The 18,455-nt window shown below is 31.4% G+C and overlaps 1 protein-coding gene across 4 annotated transcripts; it reads left to right on the top strand.

Annotated features, from left to right (window-relative positions):
* The first annotated feature begins 3,477 nt into the window (after positions 1-3,477).
* LOC132741995 (pre-mRNA-splicing factor 38B-like) lies at positions 3,478-16,791 on the top strand. Of its 4 annotated transcripts, none has more exons than XR_009627371.1 (9): positions 3,478-3,627; positions 6,536-6,709; positions 7,423-7,491; positions 8,196-8,347; positions 9,695-9,755; positions 12,251-12,513; positions 12,868-13,014; positions 13,846-14,847; positions 15,091-16,791. XR_009627371.1 is itself a non-coding variant. In XM_060730271.1 (9 exons), exons 2-9 carry the CDS (start codon positions 6,554-6,556, stop codon positions 14,183-14,185), a joined length of 1,188 nt encoding a protein of 395 aa, XP_060586254.1. In that variant the 5' UTR covers positions 3,478-3,627; positions 6,536-6,553; the 3' UTR covers positions 14,186-16,791. The 4 variants fall into 4 exon arrangements, 3 of the variants coding, with proteins under 3 accessions (XP_060586254.1, XP_060586253.1, XP_060586252.1); XM_060730271.1 differs by adding an exon at positions 8,044-8,065 and having other exon boundaries at positions 8,218-8,347; positions 13,846-16,791; XM_060730270.1 differs by adding an exon at positions 7,941-7,962 and having other exon boundaries at positions 8,218-8,347; positions 13,846-16,791.
* The last annotated feature ends 1,664 nt before the right edge of the window (positions 16,792-18,455 follow it).

Here is an 18,455-nt window from a genome sequence, read left to right as displayed (position 1 = left end):
AGTACCCGAAAGACAATATAATGATAAGAATTTATATATTATTGTACGAGTACTTTTAAAATACAATTTATAGATAAATTGAAAAATTCGGTAGATAATGATGGAAAACTACGTACTTATGCAGTGTTTAAAACAAAATTTTGTAGTGAACTTTATTTAGCAGTAATCAACGATAAAGATATTAGAGCTTGTTTTATAAAGTTATGGATAAGTACAAATGTATGTTCTCACAAATTACAAATAGAAACCGGGAGATATAAAAAAATCAAGTCCGATAGAATTTTTTGCGAGGCATGCAACTCAGATGATGTTGAAGACGAGCTACATTTTGTTACTGTTTGCAATGCTTTTACTAGTCAACGCAGCATTTTATATAATGAAACAAAATATAAGAATTTAAACATTGAAAAAAATGTCTGAAATAAGCAATTCATTTGGTTAAAGGGACTCCACTGAGGCTTTTTGACATGATGGGACTGAAAATATTTTTTCCAGATAAATGTAACATTTGATATGGGTTTAGACCACTAATCTTTGTGCAAAATTTCTGATCATTCGAGCACTTCGTTCTTCCAGAATAATTATTCAAGTTGTAAAAACATGACCCAAAAATGAAAATATATAGCAATATATATAATCGGTATATTTTATATTTTATAAGTCATTTTCGTATTTTTCAATGTAAGCGAAAGGAAGATATAAGAATTTGTGTATATAAATTATGCAAATAAAAACCGAATAAATCATCATTATGATTATTTTTTATAATAAATATAAGTAATTTCTAATAATATACGTCTACAAACTGCAATTTTATTGTAAAAGTCTATTAAAAGGTTACAATTAATATTTTAAAAGTCACTTTCGCTCACTTTCGCTCACTTTCATCAAAAATCTCACTTTCGTATTTAGGCAAACCCCTAAATTTACAGGTACATTCAAATTTACCTGTATATCACTAAATTTACCTGTAACAAAATATACTCAGATTTACAATTTAACATTACCCTGTGACGAAGTTTGTAGAGCACTTTCGTTTTTATTAGATAACAGTTATGGTCCCCAAGTAAAAGAAAGTTTGTTTCCTAAACGAGAAAACATTGGGCGGAACTAAATGAAATGGAATTTTGAAAGGGAAGTAGAGGTTATAAAGTCAGCATATCACAGATAAGACGCCAAAATACAAATTTAAAAAGGAGACAAAATATCCTAAGGGTGGTTATAGAGTATTTAAGTAGGATTACTGTTCAAAACCACCTTAGTTGATAATGGTCAAATAGACTAAACTATTTATTCCACAAACATGTACACACAACAATAATGTCGTGCTAAACAAAGAATGTCAGACGTTTCACTCCCAAGACATTTCGCTATTGAGACGTTTCACTCCCAAGACGGTTCACACCTAGACGTTTCACTCCCAATTTGTCAATTGTGTGGACGTTTCACTCCCATTTTTTTAGATATTTTTTAGGAAAGTTAACAAATTTATTTCCATTTTTAATAGCCATATCAGGATTGGTGTGAACCGTCTTGGTGTGAACCGTCTCAATAGTGAAACGTCTGTCTACCCTAAACAATCTTCAATGATCGAAAAAATAACATCTTTGGCTATATGTAGCTTGCGAGAGAGAGCCTGGACCACGGAATTTGACACCAATGAATGCGAAGTACTTAGAATCTCTTGTACGAGACATCCTAAAGTTTCCCTATTCGTTATACATTACAATACCGTGGTGACCATGTCCAGCATATGAATAATGTAACCTCTAAAGTTAGACAACTCCATCCATAAAATTCTAAAATATACATAAAAACGTCAAATAAAAAGAATAAGGAGGCCATTTTTTGCACTCTTGGCAGAAACATATATAATGTAAAATACACGTGCACCAAGAAATATGCTTTAATATGATACTCGGCCAAAGTAAAAATAGTTACCGATAACTTGCATATGTTATTTCTTAGTTTTTGATACATATACAAATGTTAGCAATGCTTACATAACAATGACATAAAAATTCATTTTTTGTAAACATAGAAATAAGATTATAAGCATATTGATATTGATGTCTCTTCAAAGAAGGACAACTATTTTACAGTATTTATTTAAGTGTCCCTATTACTTGTTTTTACGTTTGACTTTTTGTAATCATATGCAATATTGACAGTATCATTTGAAGAATCACATATGAAATATTGCAACCAGAAATAAAAGGATTATAGATTCTGATTATAATGCCTCCGACTACTATAAGTACTCTTTCTCCTCTCTTAGCATTGAACCTTGATATAAACTCCCTAGCTACGTTTTCACCCTGCTCAACTTCAGTCAGTCCGAACGGGCAGTTGTAGGTTTGCAGGATTACTCTTCATTGCTCTCTGTGTTTTAGCTATAATTTGTCTTCTTCTTTTACTCGTAAATACTAGTGAATACATTTAACAATGACTAGAATACATTTAGAATAGTACCCGAAAGACAATATAATGATAAGAATTTATATATTATTGTACGAGTACTTTTAAAATACAATTTATAGATAAATTGAAAAATTCGGTAGATAATGATGGAAAACTACGTACTTATGCAGTGTTTAAAACAAAATTTTGTAGTGAACTTTATTTAGCAGTAATCAACGCTAAAGATTATTAGATTATTAGAGCTTGTTTTATAAAGCTATGGATAAGTACAAATGTACGTTCTCACAAATTACAAATAGAAATCGGGAGATATAAAAAATCAAGTCCGATAGAAATTTTTGCGAGGCATGCAACTCAGATGATGTTGAAGACGAGCTACATTTTGTTACTGCTTGCAATGCTTTTACTAGTCAACGCAGCCATGGCAGCATTATATATAATGAAACAAAATATAAGAATTTAAACATTGAACAAATGTCTGAAATAAGCAATTCATTTGGTTAAAGGGACTCCACTGAGGCTTTTTGACATGATGGGACTGAAAATATTTTTTCCAGATAAATGTAACATTTGATATGGGTTTAGACCACTAATCTTTGTGCAAAATTTCTGATCATTATTTATATAAGAAATTCAAATGTTATGTTTTTAGGCTTTTAAACCTCAGTGGAGTCCCTTTAAATAATGAGCAACGAAGCTGAAATAATTATAAAACAATTTGAATATTTTATTTTTACTTGTTATAAACTCAGAAATAATACTGAAAAAACATAAATTGATTTAACTTAGTATTTTTGATGGACATTGTCACTTACATGTCATTTAATAGGTGTTGTCATTTAATATGACCCTTTATTGGAATAAGATAATATATAATATATGTCCAAGTCAAGTCAAGTAAATTTTATTTATAAGTCGGATAATTTAAAAGAAATACAAATCTATTTTAAGTAAGTAAATTGTAATAAAATAAAATAAAAATATTGGTACTACTAGTGGAGACCGCTAGTAGTACCTGAGAGCCAGTCATGCAACTGACAATTTAGTACTTTTTAACCTTCATGGTTGTATATTTTCACAACGTGTTTTTATTACGTGTAACAAGTTGAAAACGAGGCATTCAACAAGAAGAGAACGTTGGAAAATTTGGTTTCTTTCTACAAAAATTTGAAAGATAAAACGAGGATATTTATCTAGTTTTTGTCTGTAAGTTCTCAGTAATGGCATCCTAAATTTGATTGCCTAAATTTATAGTCCAACTAATTGTACTGCGTGAAACGATATTGTACTATTTTCTTGTCTGGGCAGTATCTCGCCTCTACTATAGTCCAATAGATTAGACGTTACAGGCTTGTTATAGTTTTATGTTGGTCAAGCCTGACGTCTAATAGTTATTGCTCAAAAACGCGTAGCATTTTAAAAAATTTAAAAAAAATGTTCTGTTGACTTTGCCTTTCAAGCTTTATTCAAAAGCTTATCTCTGTTCTTCCAAATGCATGGTCTATCATTAACAAAAACTTTCAAACAATGTACTTATCAATTAAAAATAAAATATACATATCAGTCTATTTCGCTCATCGGGCCATACTGGTTAAGTAAAGCGTTTTAACAGATTGATTCCAATTTTTTGAACGGAAAAATATATTCGAACACACTGACGGTGCATGGGCAATTATTTCGTTGAAAAAATATTCCGTTAGAAACTTGGACTCATTTAAACGCTTGCATTTGAATTAGCCAATCAGATTTCGCGCACTGTATGGCCGGCCATTTGTATATTGGCTGTATAAGGAATTTAATTAAATGAGAGGATTTAATCATGACTTTTCGGATGTGACAGTTCAATAATTTTGTTAAAAGGTATTCTTTTTTAGTTTTGTTCATAAATAGGTCAAAATTAATGTGAATACACGCTGTTTTAATTGTTTAAATTCATTAGATCTAAATCGATGTCTAATGTCAATTTTTTTGCTACACGATTTTGCAAAGATCTGTTAAGACCTAACGTAACATGGAAAATGAAAAATGTAAAATATCAGATTAATGAATGATAAATATGAAATAGGTTACGTATAGGTCTTATAATTAGGACTAGCCTCTACTAAAGCGAGATTCTGCCCAAGAATGAAAATATTTCACAATCAAGCTATGTCACATCAAATTAATACGGGGAAGTCAAAGACAGGGCCCGCGAAGCGGGTCCGGTCTTTGGCTTGCCCGGCTATAGACTACATGTCTACATGTATATTTAAAAGAAAATCAAATAAAAAACAATTAAAAAATATATAGAATTCTATACCTATCAATGAAATTTTCAGTGTCAGTTCTAGTCGGGCGCCGCCATTTACAATGTAATTCAATGATAATAGGCGGGGTATTCCGATTACGGAACAAATCTCAACTTTTCGGATAAATGATAATCGTCGAGTATTCCGAGTGAAAACGGAAGCGGTGCATGTAATACCGAATGACACCTTTAAAACGAAAAAATGAAAGGAATTTTTAATTACTTCCCCGTTCATAGGCTTCGCCTAATTTCATATTATGAAAAAGGCAAAGCCTGGAAGCGAGCTCGATTTTTTTTTACCGTAAGATAGTTTAAAATAAACGTTCATTTTTATTTTACATTTTCAGTTTTAAAATTGTCATTCGGTATTTTATACACTGCTTCCTTTTATTCTGGTTCCTCCTTTCTATATAGACTGTACTTTGACACAGCTGCTTTAATTTATTTTACTTCACATTCAAGAATTAAATCAAAAAGTTCCTATATAAGTGCGCAGGACACCAGTCTATGCTTCCGTTTTCAATCAGAGTACATTGGCTTTTATCGTTATCTTGTAATTTTAAAAAATTGCGATGTGTCCAATTTGGTACTTCGGACGAAAGTTTTCAAAACCATCACTTAGGAGGTACTCGCGTTACCGTAAAGCTCGCTTTGCGAGCAGGCCCTTTTTTATATTATATATAAATTTTATATATCGATGTTAATCACTAGATTATGAATAAGTAACGATTCGCCACAATAACGATTCGCCACAGCAAAATAACATTTACAAGGAAGTAATTAAATGTTGAAATAGATATTGAATTAAACATATACATATATGACAATATGTTTATTGATAAATATTTGTCAATTATATATATACTTAGCTAAAGAGACTTCAGCGAACAGGTTTTATAGTACTGCTTGACCTGTTCCCTGAAGCCAGTCTCGTATCGAAAGTCAACCAGAACAGTGACATATTTATGTCATGCTGTAATTCAATAAATATGCATGATCTGGACAAAAGTTATTTTAACACTGGTAGTTAGATATATTTTTTTTCCGTTTTAAAAGTGTCATTCAGTATTTCATGCACCGCTTCCGTTTTCACTCGGAACACTCGACGTTTATCATTTATCTGAAAAGTTGAGATTTGTTCCGTTATCTGATTACACCGTCTTTTATCATTGAGTTACATTGTAAATGGCGGCGCCTAACTAGAACTGACACTGAAAATTCAATTGATAGGTGTAGAATTCTATATATTTTTTAATTGTTTTTTAGTTGATTTTCTTTTAAATATACACGTGTAGTCTATAGCCAGGCAAGCCAAAACCCGGGCCAGCTTTGCGGGCCCTGACTTTGACTGTGCCGTATTAAAATTATCCTTGCTTTGTAACTCAAAATTTATTTTTTCAACAAACAAGAACATTTAGAAAATGATGATTGTTTCAGACATACGCACACATTTAATGGACTATTATTGCTTTTTGCAGAAATTTGTAAAATGTTGTTCTGTTTTACGTAAAAATCTAGAGATTTAAAATATTTTCCACAAAAACTTTGTTGTATAGGTGTATGAATAAAAAATGTCAATTCTGACCATATTTAACACTGGTCACATAAAAATATCCATTACCGTGAAATAAGTGATGACGCGGAATTAGTGATTTTAAGTATAATTTGTAAAAAAACATGTGTTCATTGCGATAATTGATTAAAGAACATTTAACAAGTGTTTAAGTATGTTGGTAATATAATTGTGCTAATGTCATGTAGCAAAGAGACTGTTGATAACGGCACTAAACTTTCAGGTAAATCACTCAACTGTAACTGTATTTTCAGGTATAAATTAAGCCTAGTATGGCACCAAACAATGTGTTGCCAATATGGGGCAACGAGAAGACAATGAACCTGAATCCTCTTATATTAACAAACATCCAGTCATCGCCATATTTCAAACAGAACCTTTACGAGTTAAAGACATACCATGAAGTGATAGATGAAATATATTATAAAGTAAGTCCAGATAGCTTAAGCTAGATGCAGATAGCGCGATAGATCAGTTGGTTAGACCAGTGACTGTCACTCCTGAGGTTCCGGGTTCGATCCTGGGTAACACCCTTTGGATTTTTCAGAGACACTATCAGTGTTTCCCACCAATCTAGAGGTCTACTGGTAAAAACCAGGTAATTTTTTCATTAAGGGAAAAAGGGAAATAAGGGACTTTTCAAAAAGGGGGATTTCCCTTGTATCTCATAGCTGTCTCCAGTGTCTGCTGAGGTAAGGACCCTACTGGAAATAAGTGCTTGCACTTTCGTAGGCTATCCTTGACTGTCCGGTCTAAAGAAAATCAATCAGAAGTTTAATGTGCTTTCATAAAAATCTGCATATAAATGTAACAAAATCATGACATTGTTGTAAATATTGTCATTTAATGAAAAGATTGATCTTAATTAGCTGACTAATTAGCGGTCACTGGTCATGTTGAGCAAAAGTCTCTTAATACATTAAAGATATAGAGAGAAAATGATCGGGGAAATTTAAAGTGTTCGCATAAGCAAAAAGTCGCTTAATACATGTTGTCGCATGGGCAAGTTAGACTGTATGTCATGATTATTAAAGATGTATAAATTTTATTTAAAAGCTTATTCATAACTTATTAATATTAACACAAGTTATTTAAATATCTTTTATAATGTAAAAAAGAAATTTTCATGTTTTTTTTCTAGGTCACACATTTAGAACCATGGGAGAAAGGCAGTAGAAAAACTGCGGGTCAGACAGGAATGTGTGGTGGGGTAAGTCTGTATGTAGTTTTTTACTTTGCCTTTGTCTATTATTAAAACTTGACATATGTGCCATTGATAAGTTTCGTTGAGTACAAAATTATAAATGATTGACTTGCAAATTATAATGTGAAAGTAGTGTTGTCCAGGTCAATTTATAGCAGGTAGCAATATTTGGAAACCTTGAGTACAGCAAAACATTTCTTCTTTCCACAAACAGTGCAACCAGTATTATGTAAATAATATTTTTGTTTCTATATTTATTATTTAGAAAAAAAATGCATAAAAGAGCAATGTATGTTGGTGGGTTTTAGTCCCCTAACGGTTTAACTGGAGGGGACTTTAGGTTTATATTCTGTCTATCTGTTCATTTGTCCGTCTGCCGGTGTGGTTGGTTTATAAATCTAATGTTTTATTTTACAGGTGCAGGAGGTATATAAATCTAATGTTTTATTTTACAGGTACGAGGTGTTGGTGCAGGAGGTATATAAAATCTAATGTTTTATTTTACAGGTACGAGTGTTGGTGCAGGAGGTATATAAATCTAATGTTTCATTTTTACAGGTACGAGGTGTTGGTGCAGGAGGTATATAAATCTAATGTTTTATTTTACAGGTACGAGGTGTTGGTGCAGGAGGTATATAAATCTAATGTTTTATTTTACAGGTACGAGGTGTTGGTGCGGGAGGTATATAAATCTAATTTTTATTTTACAGGTACGAGGTGTTGGTGCGGGAGGTATAGTGTCCAGTGCTTACTGTCTCCTCTACAAACTCTTTACTTTGAGACTGACAAGAAAACAAGTGATGGGGTTATTAGATCATTCCGACTCGCCATATATACGTGGTCTTGGGTTTATGTACATCAGGTAAGTGAACTGTAGGCACAGGTATGTACATGAAGTTTCAAATTGATAAAAAATGGCTTTGAAAAAATCTTTTTGGAATAAGTCCAGACTATTTACGTTTGTCATAAGGGGTTGGTTCATATTTAAGAAACGTGCTGTGCCGAAGAACCATAATTCCATTTTGTATAATTTAAGAGTTATTGCCCTTTCCATGATTTTTCACGTTATATAACAGGAGGCCTATAAAGACCTCTTCCCACTTGTAATTTTCTTGACAATAATGCACTTTTCCCAAAAATCTGAACTTAACCAGCTTTTTTACATCCCAAATTAGCAATTTTCCATACATCAAGAGGCCTCTTCCCAATTAAGTTTAAAAAAACCACTGCGCTTGTAATTTTATCATACATTTATATTTTCTTGAGCATAGTTTGAAAAGTATCAGAGCTGCACTTTAATGAAAGTCCTTAGTCTGAAATCACTCTGAAGACAAAAACTGACACAATTTCATATTTTAAAAATGGTCTATCTTTGTTTTTCTTAAAATACCTCAGAAGAATGTGTTTTAATATTTAAAGTCTACAGTATTTGACTAAAAGATAAAAATGTTGAAACGGTCTTATTATATACTCTTAAGTTAGTCCTAAAGTTGGTTTTATGTCCTAAGACTTCAGATACACTAAGGATTTTCTATGAAACTCAGCCCAGAGGTATAATCTTGAAAATTTATTGATAGATTGTACAGAGGAGAAAGGTATTGCTATAGTTCTGCCTGCCTAGCTAAATAGAAAGAGCATCTTATAAATAATCTCCGGGTCAGTGGTTCATTCCTGCGTACAATGCTAATGTATATGACAATATGTGGCAATGTTAAAATGCAAAACATTAGCTTATAACAGCTGTGGTTTATGATTGATATATTTTACATGTATGGAAGATTCCCAGCAAGCTGTGGTTTACAATTGTTATATTTTACATGCATTGAAGATACCCAGGAAGCTGTGGTTTATGAAAGATTGATATATTTTACATGTACGGAAGACACCCTGGAAGCTGTGGTTTATGAAAGATTGATATATTTTACATGTATGGAAGATAGCCAGAAAGCTGTGGTTTACAATTGATATATTTTACATGTAAGGAAGATACCCAGCAAGTGAGTGAATCTTAGTCAGGTTTCTATTCAAGCACTTGCAGAAAATTGGATGCATTTGTTAATGTTGTTCCAATAATAATGCTTGGAGGCGCTTTCACATTAAATGCCCTTGTTCCAAAACACAATCGCCCCCCACCTTAAGCTTAACATGATTCAAGGGGTTATAGCAACATACTGTTGACAATGTTATAATAAATGTGACACTGTTTCAGATATACACAGGATCCGAAGGAATTATGGGACTGGTTTGAACCGTATCTTGACGATGAAGAGGTATGTTATATCTACACACAATACACATGCAGTACACATACAGTACACATGAAGTACACATGCAGTACACATGAAGTACACATGAAGTACACATACAGTACACATGAAGTACACACACAATACACATGCAGTACACATATAATACACATGCAGTACACACACAATACACATGAAGTACACACACAATACACATGCAGTACACATACAATACACATACAGTACACATGCTGTACACATACAGTACACATACAATACACATGAAGTATACATACAGTACACATACAGTACACACAACACATACAATACACATGAAGTACACATACAATACACATGACGTACACACACACAATACACATGCAGTACACATACAGTACACATACAGTACACATGAAGTACACATACAGTACACATGAAGTACACATACAATACACATGAAGTACACATACAGTACACACACAATACACATGCAGTACACAGAATAAACATACAGTACACATGAAGTAAACACATTTACAAACCAAATACACACTCCTGTCACTAATAAATAAAAAAAACACATTAAAGAGCTCTGACGTGGAATGTGAATTTTTGCTGTCAGAGACTGTATCTATGTTGTGGTGAGTATAGATCAAGGTGTTTTTCTATTTTCCCCTTTTTCTCTGTCCTCAACTCTGCCTATCTCCTCTTGTCAATTCTTCTATACTGTTGAAAGTTGAGTAAAATCAGTGATTTAGATGAAAGTTATAAATTGAATCTTTTCAAGAACACTTACATATTGTATTTTGTTTAAATGATGATATATGTGTTTATTTGTTAATGATAAGATATATATTTTCTTAAAAAGTTTATACTCAAACTTGTACATATGATATATTATTATATGATTTTATTATATTGAACATAATGCATTTACTTTTAATGACCTTTAAAATGAATAAGAGTAGTATTCGTTGTTAATTAAAATAATAATTACACGAGATTTTATAATTTCATAAGGCATTACTAGTGTTTATGTCTAGCTATTTGTATTCTAGCTTTAGAATCATAATGCTTTAGACAAAAAGTAAGACTATCTTCTCAATCTTCAGGGATGAATATTGTAGATCTATGTACAAGTTTGATGTATTTTTTCTTGTAAACAAATGAACAAAATTCTTTCTTCTATTATCTCCCTTTATTTCCACGATTGTAACATATTTCACCATATCTTATTTGTGGTATCTTGTTCTGCAGGGTTTGCTCTAGTGTTCACCAGTGGTCAAGTACGTACGGACGCACGTGGCAGCACGAGCCCTGCCTCAATAAGAGGTTATATATCTGTTTGAACCTTATATCCTGGCATACAGGGCCGGGTATTTGTAAATACATGTATACAGTCAGGGTTTTAATTTCATCATGAAGTTGTACTATTATGTCGGGGGTTATTTTTAACAAGCCTGTTATAAACTTAAACTCAGCAGGTTTAACTTCAAGATCCTGTTACACAATATTTTATGGTTTTATATCATAAATATGATGCTCAATTTAAAATTTATCAATTTTGTAAGTTCCAAAAAGCATTATTTATAAAGATATTACCGAATTTAAACATTTCATGTAAATAAAGGGAGGTAATAAAGAAATTTATTTTCTATAAAGTCTAAGTCAAATTTTTCAATTAGAAATGTATGCATATATTTTTATGATTACATATTATATGTACAAATATTTGCTGTACATATTTTACATATTCTTCAAAGTTTGAAAATTGTTTTATAAGCATAATTATATACATATATATAATTTCACTTAAGTGTGGTATACAACCTTAATTACAACCTGCAGGATCTTTAACAGGTTGCCTATATGAGTTTTTAGAAACATTTATTCACACTTCAGAAAGTTCCAGCAAACAGTCCCAATTTATCAGAAAATTAAAACATGAATAAATTGTCTTTTCTTCTATTTAATTATATTTTCACTCTCTAAAGATGATTTTGACATGTTTTTTTACGTAAATATGGGCAACCAAGTAATGTAGTTTTCTTGTTCTGTATTTATGTTAAAACGTTATTAATTTATGTCTGATTTTGGTGAAGCAGAACTATATAAACGTCACGATTAACAAATGAAAAGTGGCATTACAAACGTGTAGTATAACTTCATATATACAAATACAGTGTTTCTTTAAAGGCATACTGTGTTTTAATGTTAATTGGTTAATTAAAAAGTAATGTTAAATTGTTTAATGCCATAGTTCAACTAGTCTAGGAAGTATGTACATATTAACCAGTGGTTTCCATAGTTTGGTTTGAAAATTAAAATAACAGATTGTTTACATTTATTGTTTTTATTATTTTCTTTATTCACAGGCCTCTAAAGAAAGAAAGTTTTGAAGTCTTTTAATGTTAACCCACGGGGAGCTAGAGCAAATCCCTTTAGTGATATTTACGCTGCATTTAAATTTGACTTTTCCTTTTAAGAAGTAAACAGTGTTTGTTTTTTTATTCAAACAGGAAGTAGATGTGAAAGCTGGCGGAGGTCATGTGATCACAATTGGTGAGATGGTGAGACAATGGCTTGTCAAGTTAGAATGGTACTCCACTTTATTTCCACGAATTCCCGTCCCCGTGCAGAAGGATTTGGACGTAAAGTTGAAGGGGCGAATGGCGGAAAAACTCCAGCAACAGAGAGAGGAAGCTCCGAGGCATATAGCAGATGACGAGGTTAATTTTGGCGAGGCAGAAAAATATGCATCAAATAAAATGACTAGAAGAAGGTACATTCATTATTATAACAACATTTCATATAACTTGTATTGTGTTTTGTTTGCCGCTCAACTCCCCGGCTGAATTCAGATGTTTTGTTTACATGATATATTTATACAATGTTGACATTCTGAGAGTACTTTTTAAAACTGGGGCATGTCAAGAAAAATTCTCACACTGTAAATTGAAACAAACAAAAAAATGTGTAGATTATTTCGAGATGAAGTTAACAGAAAACATGACTTGTTTTGATTGATGTGTTTCAGTCCAAGTAACAGCTGTGAATACAGGGGAAACTGATAAAATCTTCTTTTAACATCCATTGATTGTAAAACATAAGGACAAGCTATATTTATAATTTTCAGGTCTCCAACTCCCCCATATAGATCTCGTGCTCGTTCACCCCCTCCCCGCAGATCTCCACCCCGTCGGTCTCCCATCAGACACAGATCACCACATCGACGTTCACCATATAGAAGATCTCCACAAAGGCATAGACATTCTCCTCCCAGGTATGTTTGTTTATTAATTTTTTAAGCCACTTTGGCAATGGTACAAAATTAATGTTATTTAGATCTGTGCATTGCCAGTTTAAGGTCGACTATTCACAGAATGTGAAGAGAGATGTTGTACAGGCATCAACCTCAATCTATGGTTAATATTTTTGCCTGCAAGTTATTTTCTTCAAAGCTCCTGAAGGTAATTGATTGAAACGTCACACACTTATTCGAGAGCATAAATGGGAGGATTGCACTGTGAAATGCACGATATATATATATTTTTTTTCAAATTGGTGCAGTTATCAATATATTGCAGAAGCATATTAATTAATTAAGCGCACTATCCTTTCAAACTTGAACTCGAAGAATGTCAGCTTTTGCAAGAATAAGGTAATGATGAACTTTAATCGCTAGTGAGATCATAATTCAGAAACCTGTTAAAAAAGTTTTCATTCAAGTCTCTTGTGATGTAAGAGAATTTTTATTTTTGCCACATGTCCTTTGTCATCAAAGTTTATGTTTGACTTACCTTTTTGTTTTGATTAATTGTTCATGAATTGCGGTAGTTATCAACTGTATCAATTAACGGTGAGATCTGTATTGCCTGGCGGTGTATTGCCATGCGGCACTTTCATAAAGTAATAAAGTATAAACCAAATTGATTTAATCAAACAATTAATTGAACAATTTATTTATGAATTTTTACACCTATATATTTTTGATGATTATTTTTGGTCTCTTAAGCATTGGTAAATAATTGTTGTTAATGATTTTTGTCACTTGGGCAATGGTTATATAATGTTCATTTCTACTTAACATTTAAACTTACATTAAATGTTTTAGGTATAGAAGGTCACGGTCAAGGTCACCTAAAAGGTCAAGACATGATGTCAGAGGTCAGTCACCTTTTGATTACACAAAAGAGTTGCAGAAAGAGAAGGAAAGACAAAATAGAGAGCGTGGAAGAAGCCACAAGTCACGGTCAAGGTCAAGAGAGCGTAAGAAGAGGTCAAGGTCACGAGAAAGGTCAAAGAAACATAGGTCAAGGTCAAGAGAAAGGGCAGAGAAAAGGAGGTCAAAGGAAAAGACATCAAGCAAGCATAAGTCAAGATCACGATCTAGAGACAAAAAAAAACATAGAAAAAGGTCAAGGTCGCAGAGTTTTGATAGAAATGGCTTTTGATTGGTTGTTGTGTGATCATGTGACATACATTATGTGTTATTTACATTTCATATTGTATAGGGGTGCAATTTATAAAGAATTTGTTGATAAGACTGATAAGCTTGAAGTCTTGTCTCACAATACGTCTTGAGATTTTTTTTATGTTGAAAGAAATTTGCAACCATATATTTCATTTTCATTTATCCTTGATGTTCATTTAAAGAAATCAAGTAAAGTTTATTTTATAATGAAAGTCAGAGGATTGGCAGATGTTATTATATAATATTGCCAGTATTAGGAACTAAATTTTATTTGAAAGTTTTTATCAAGATGTTGCCAAACAATATTGGTTTTTGTACATAATTTTAATTTTGACTTTAATTCTTTTGATAAAGAAATTTGCGTTTTTCTCTGTTAACTAATAAACCCAAATCAACACAATCAGGTTTATCCCTTTTGATTATTTTACCTGGAAGATTAGATTGCAGGAGATTTTGGTTAAGAGTATTTCTGGACAAATTCCTCACAGTTATTACCTCCCTTGGCAGAATTGTAATCACCACCTTCACATACGTCACATGATGATGAAAGTCACATGACTTAACATCCAAAATTCAACCATTGCTTAGAAAATCTAACGTCATTTTTCTCTTTTTGTTTTATTTTTAACTTTTCGTACCTATGTTTGTTCTAGTTTTATCAAAAAAATTATCAAAAGTATACAAAATAATGAAATATAAATTCAAAAGTTAAAAAATATTTTAAACGAAATATTGTTAAAAATGTGTGTGGTGGCATAGATGTCTCTACAAATAAAGGGAGATCACTGTGTAGGAGATTAGGATTTTGATAGCTTATTAAGAATCTATTTTCAAAGCAGCTTTCCTAATTAACAAGCGTTAATCTTTATTTTTACTAAAATCCAGTGATATATGAAAATATAAATTTTTTGACAGAAAGTCTGTGATGTGAATCTCTTGCTGTATTAATACATGCATCAGAGGTTTGCCTCAACCGGTCAAACAACGACATTGATTTGACGTAAATCTCCACTAACTTCCTAAAACCATTCTCACATCCACTTCTCAAACTGAGCAAGGTAAACTGGCTGGCATTTTAAAGCAGCATGCCTCCAGATTCATGTTAGTTTTCATGAAAAGTTTGGAAATGTATTTAAAAGTAAAATATTGTGAGGCAAACAAATAAAGTAATTTATATATAGCAATCAACACTTACAAAGCAAGAAAATGACCAAAAAGTGGTTTGCAAAAACAACACTTAATGCATTAGTAACGCAGTAGAAATTTGGTAATAAAATACTGCAAAATCGGTCTTCACCCGCTAATAACATGTAAAATATAAATTGGATCTTCAATATTTTTTTCCTTTCTTAAAAGTTTAGAACATTTTTCTCGAAATTGATTTTCTTGAAATATCTTGGCTCATCTGGAGGCGTGCAGCTTTAAAATAAACTTTAGCTTTGTTGCAGAATATGTTTTATTTTGTAATTGTTATATGTATTTAGCTGTACCATGTACTAGCAAAATATCTTATTTTTAGCTCACCTGTCACAAAGTGACAAGGTGTGCTTTTGAGATCACAATTAGTCCGTAAACTTAGAACAACATCTCCTAACAAACCGCCAAGCCAATTTCTTCCAAATTATAATTTAAACAATTTTCTTTTAAAAAACCAAAAGAATTAGAACTTAGATATTGAGAATGAAACGTCTTCTAATGAGTATATACCAAATTTGTTCAAATAAAAGTCCTGGGGTTAAAAAATTTGGCCCCAACCAAGGGGGTCATTGATTTTCCTTATAAGTACACTTCTTTAGGAACTGTTGATTTTTCCTTAGCAATAGCAACCAGTTGTGTTTTTACACTTGCACTATTATAGAAACAAAAATGAACTTTATGATAATAGTTTAAGATTTAGATTTGATATCTGTTTTTGTGGATAGTTTACAATATTACTTGTTCCTTGTCATGGAGAGTTTCTATATTCAGGTGAGCGTTTTCAGGGCCACCATGGCCCTCTTGTTTATTTAATGTAGGAATGCAAGAGCCATTCAAATTGTATGTAATAGTGAAACTGATTACACATTACTGTAGAAGAGTTTAAATGTACTCTCATGTTAGCATTATTATTATTATTCTTTTTTAATAATGTATCATTAAAAGATCAAATTGCACCAATGGTACATACATGTACATCAAACTAGATGACTAATACATATCTTGTATACAGATATACCATGTCTTTTTATGTTATTGCACTTTTATCCAGGTATTATTTTCAAATGTTGCAATGTTTTATTTTGTAAACATTCATCAACTATTGTAATTCTGAATCTGCGACACTCACCCCCCTGCCCCAGGATATCTGCCCCCACCAGTCTGATAATGTAACCGTCAACATCCCCTTCAGGTGAAATGCAAAGGTGGACATACATACACCCTCAATTGGCCCATATTGAAAACGATTTTGGATCTGTGCTAAATATGTTACATGCAATTTTAAGTTTTCTTATATCACCAGTGAAATATTATCAATATCATTATATACACCTCATTCTCTCTCTGTTTATGTATTTTAATTCAGTAAATCATGATTCTATAAAAAAATATAAGCTCTTCCTTTGTTTTAAAGATATACATTGCTTAGCTTTATGGATGTTTGACACACATTCTCTTTGATAATACAAAAATAAATATGTGTTGTCTTAACACAATGTTATGTTATGGGGGACACAATATGAATATATTGTGACATAAAAAACAAACTTACAGTGTTTTAAATAAAGGACCAACTTTATTTGAACGTAATATGTAGTAAATTCACATTCCTGTACATATTTATATCAAATTAGGAATATTCAGTAAGAATTTCATGGATTTCAATAAATTTCTGCTATTTTAGTCAAAGATGAACAGAGTGTATCTTTATATACTGTATTTGTCTCCCTTTAACTGTCATATGTATTACAAATGTTTCATGAAATCTGAAGTTCTACTGTGGGTTTGCACTACTATATTTTAGCAGTCTTAAAACACATAATAGAGCTTGGTTTTACTTGGGTCAGGAATCATCTTGATAACAAAAATATTTCTGATATATTTGACCCAGATTACAGACATGCTGATTTTTAACTTGGGTTGACCAGTGACCTGATATTTGGGCAGGGCCTTGATCGCCGAGTCACTTGATACTATGACAGGATCACCAAGTCACCTGATATTTGACCCACTTACACATTAGTAATTAAGATAAGGGACACATTTATTAAGTGTAATAATTTAAAGAAGGGACACATTTATTAAGTGTAATAATTTAAAGAAGGGACACATTTATTAAGTGTAATAATTTAAAGAAGGGACACATTTATTAAGTGTAATAATTTAAAGAAGGAACACATTTATTAAGTTTAATAAAGTGCAATAATTAAGAAGGGACACGTTTACTAAGTGTAGTATTAACTCTTAAGCTGCATAATTTTATTATGAATTTGCATTGTTTTAAACTTTGAAAACAGTCTATTTAGAGTTGAAAGAGATTTCAGTATCAATTTCCAAATACCAGAATGTAATATAGAGTATTGTAAGACCTCACAGAAGTACAGGCTGGCCGGGCCCTATACTCGTGGCAAATTCTTATCATTTTTATTACCAGCAGGTTAACAGTTTAGAAATGCTTCTACAAGTATGATTAAGTCATATAAGGTGACAGTTTGAGGCACCCGTACTAAAGTGAAATAATTAATTTGTGACTAATGGTACTCTTATGACTTAATTTGTCCAATGATTTATATTAGTTTATTAGACGTACTATAATTTGATTTATAAAGCTGAACTTTTTACTTTTAATAGTATTGTTAAGATTAAAAAGGGTAGTTTTTGAAATTCTATTTGTAACTAGTTTTTTTTTTTTTTTTTTTTTTTTTTTTTTTTTTTTTTTTTTTTTTTTTTTTTTTTTTTTTTTTTTTTTTTTTTTTTTTTTTTTTTTTTTTTTTTAAAAAAAAAAAAAAAAAAAAAAAAAAAAAAAAAAAAAAAAAAAAAAAAAAAAAAAAAAAAAAAAAAAAAAAAAAAAAAAAAAAAAAAAAAAAAAAAAAAAAAAAAAAATTTTTATTAAAAATTTTTTTAATTGGCTTTTTTTTTATTTTGTGCCCTAGAGATGTTGTTACACACAGACGAATAATATTTGTTTTATGGTACAAAAATTGTGTAGAAATTAAATTTTGTATTTTATAATATTTTGTTTAGTCTTTATTTGAGCCGTGTAGCTTTATGAC

Source organism: Ruditapes philippinarum, unplaced genomic scaffold (assembly GCF_026571515.1).
Source record: "Ruditapes philippinarum isolate M1 unplaced genomic scaffold, ASM2657151v2 ctg1205_1_1_1_1, whole genome shotgun sequence".
Lineage (NCBI taxonomy): Eukaryota > Metazoa > Mollusca > Bivalvia > Venerida > Veneridae > Ruditapes > Ruditapes philippinarum.
The sequence above is the reverse complement of the archived record's forward strand: the minus strand, read 5'-3'. Positions and strand labels throughout refer to the sequence as shown.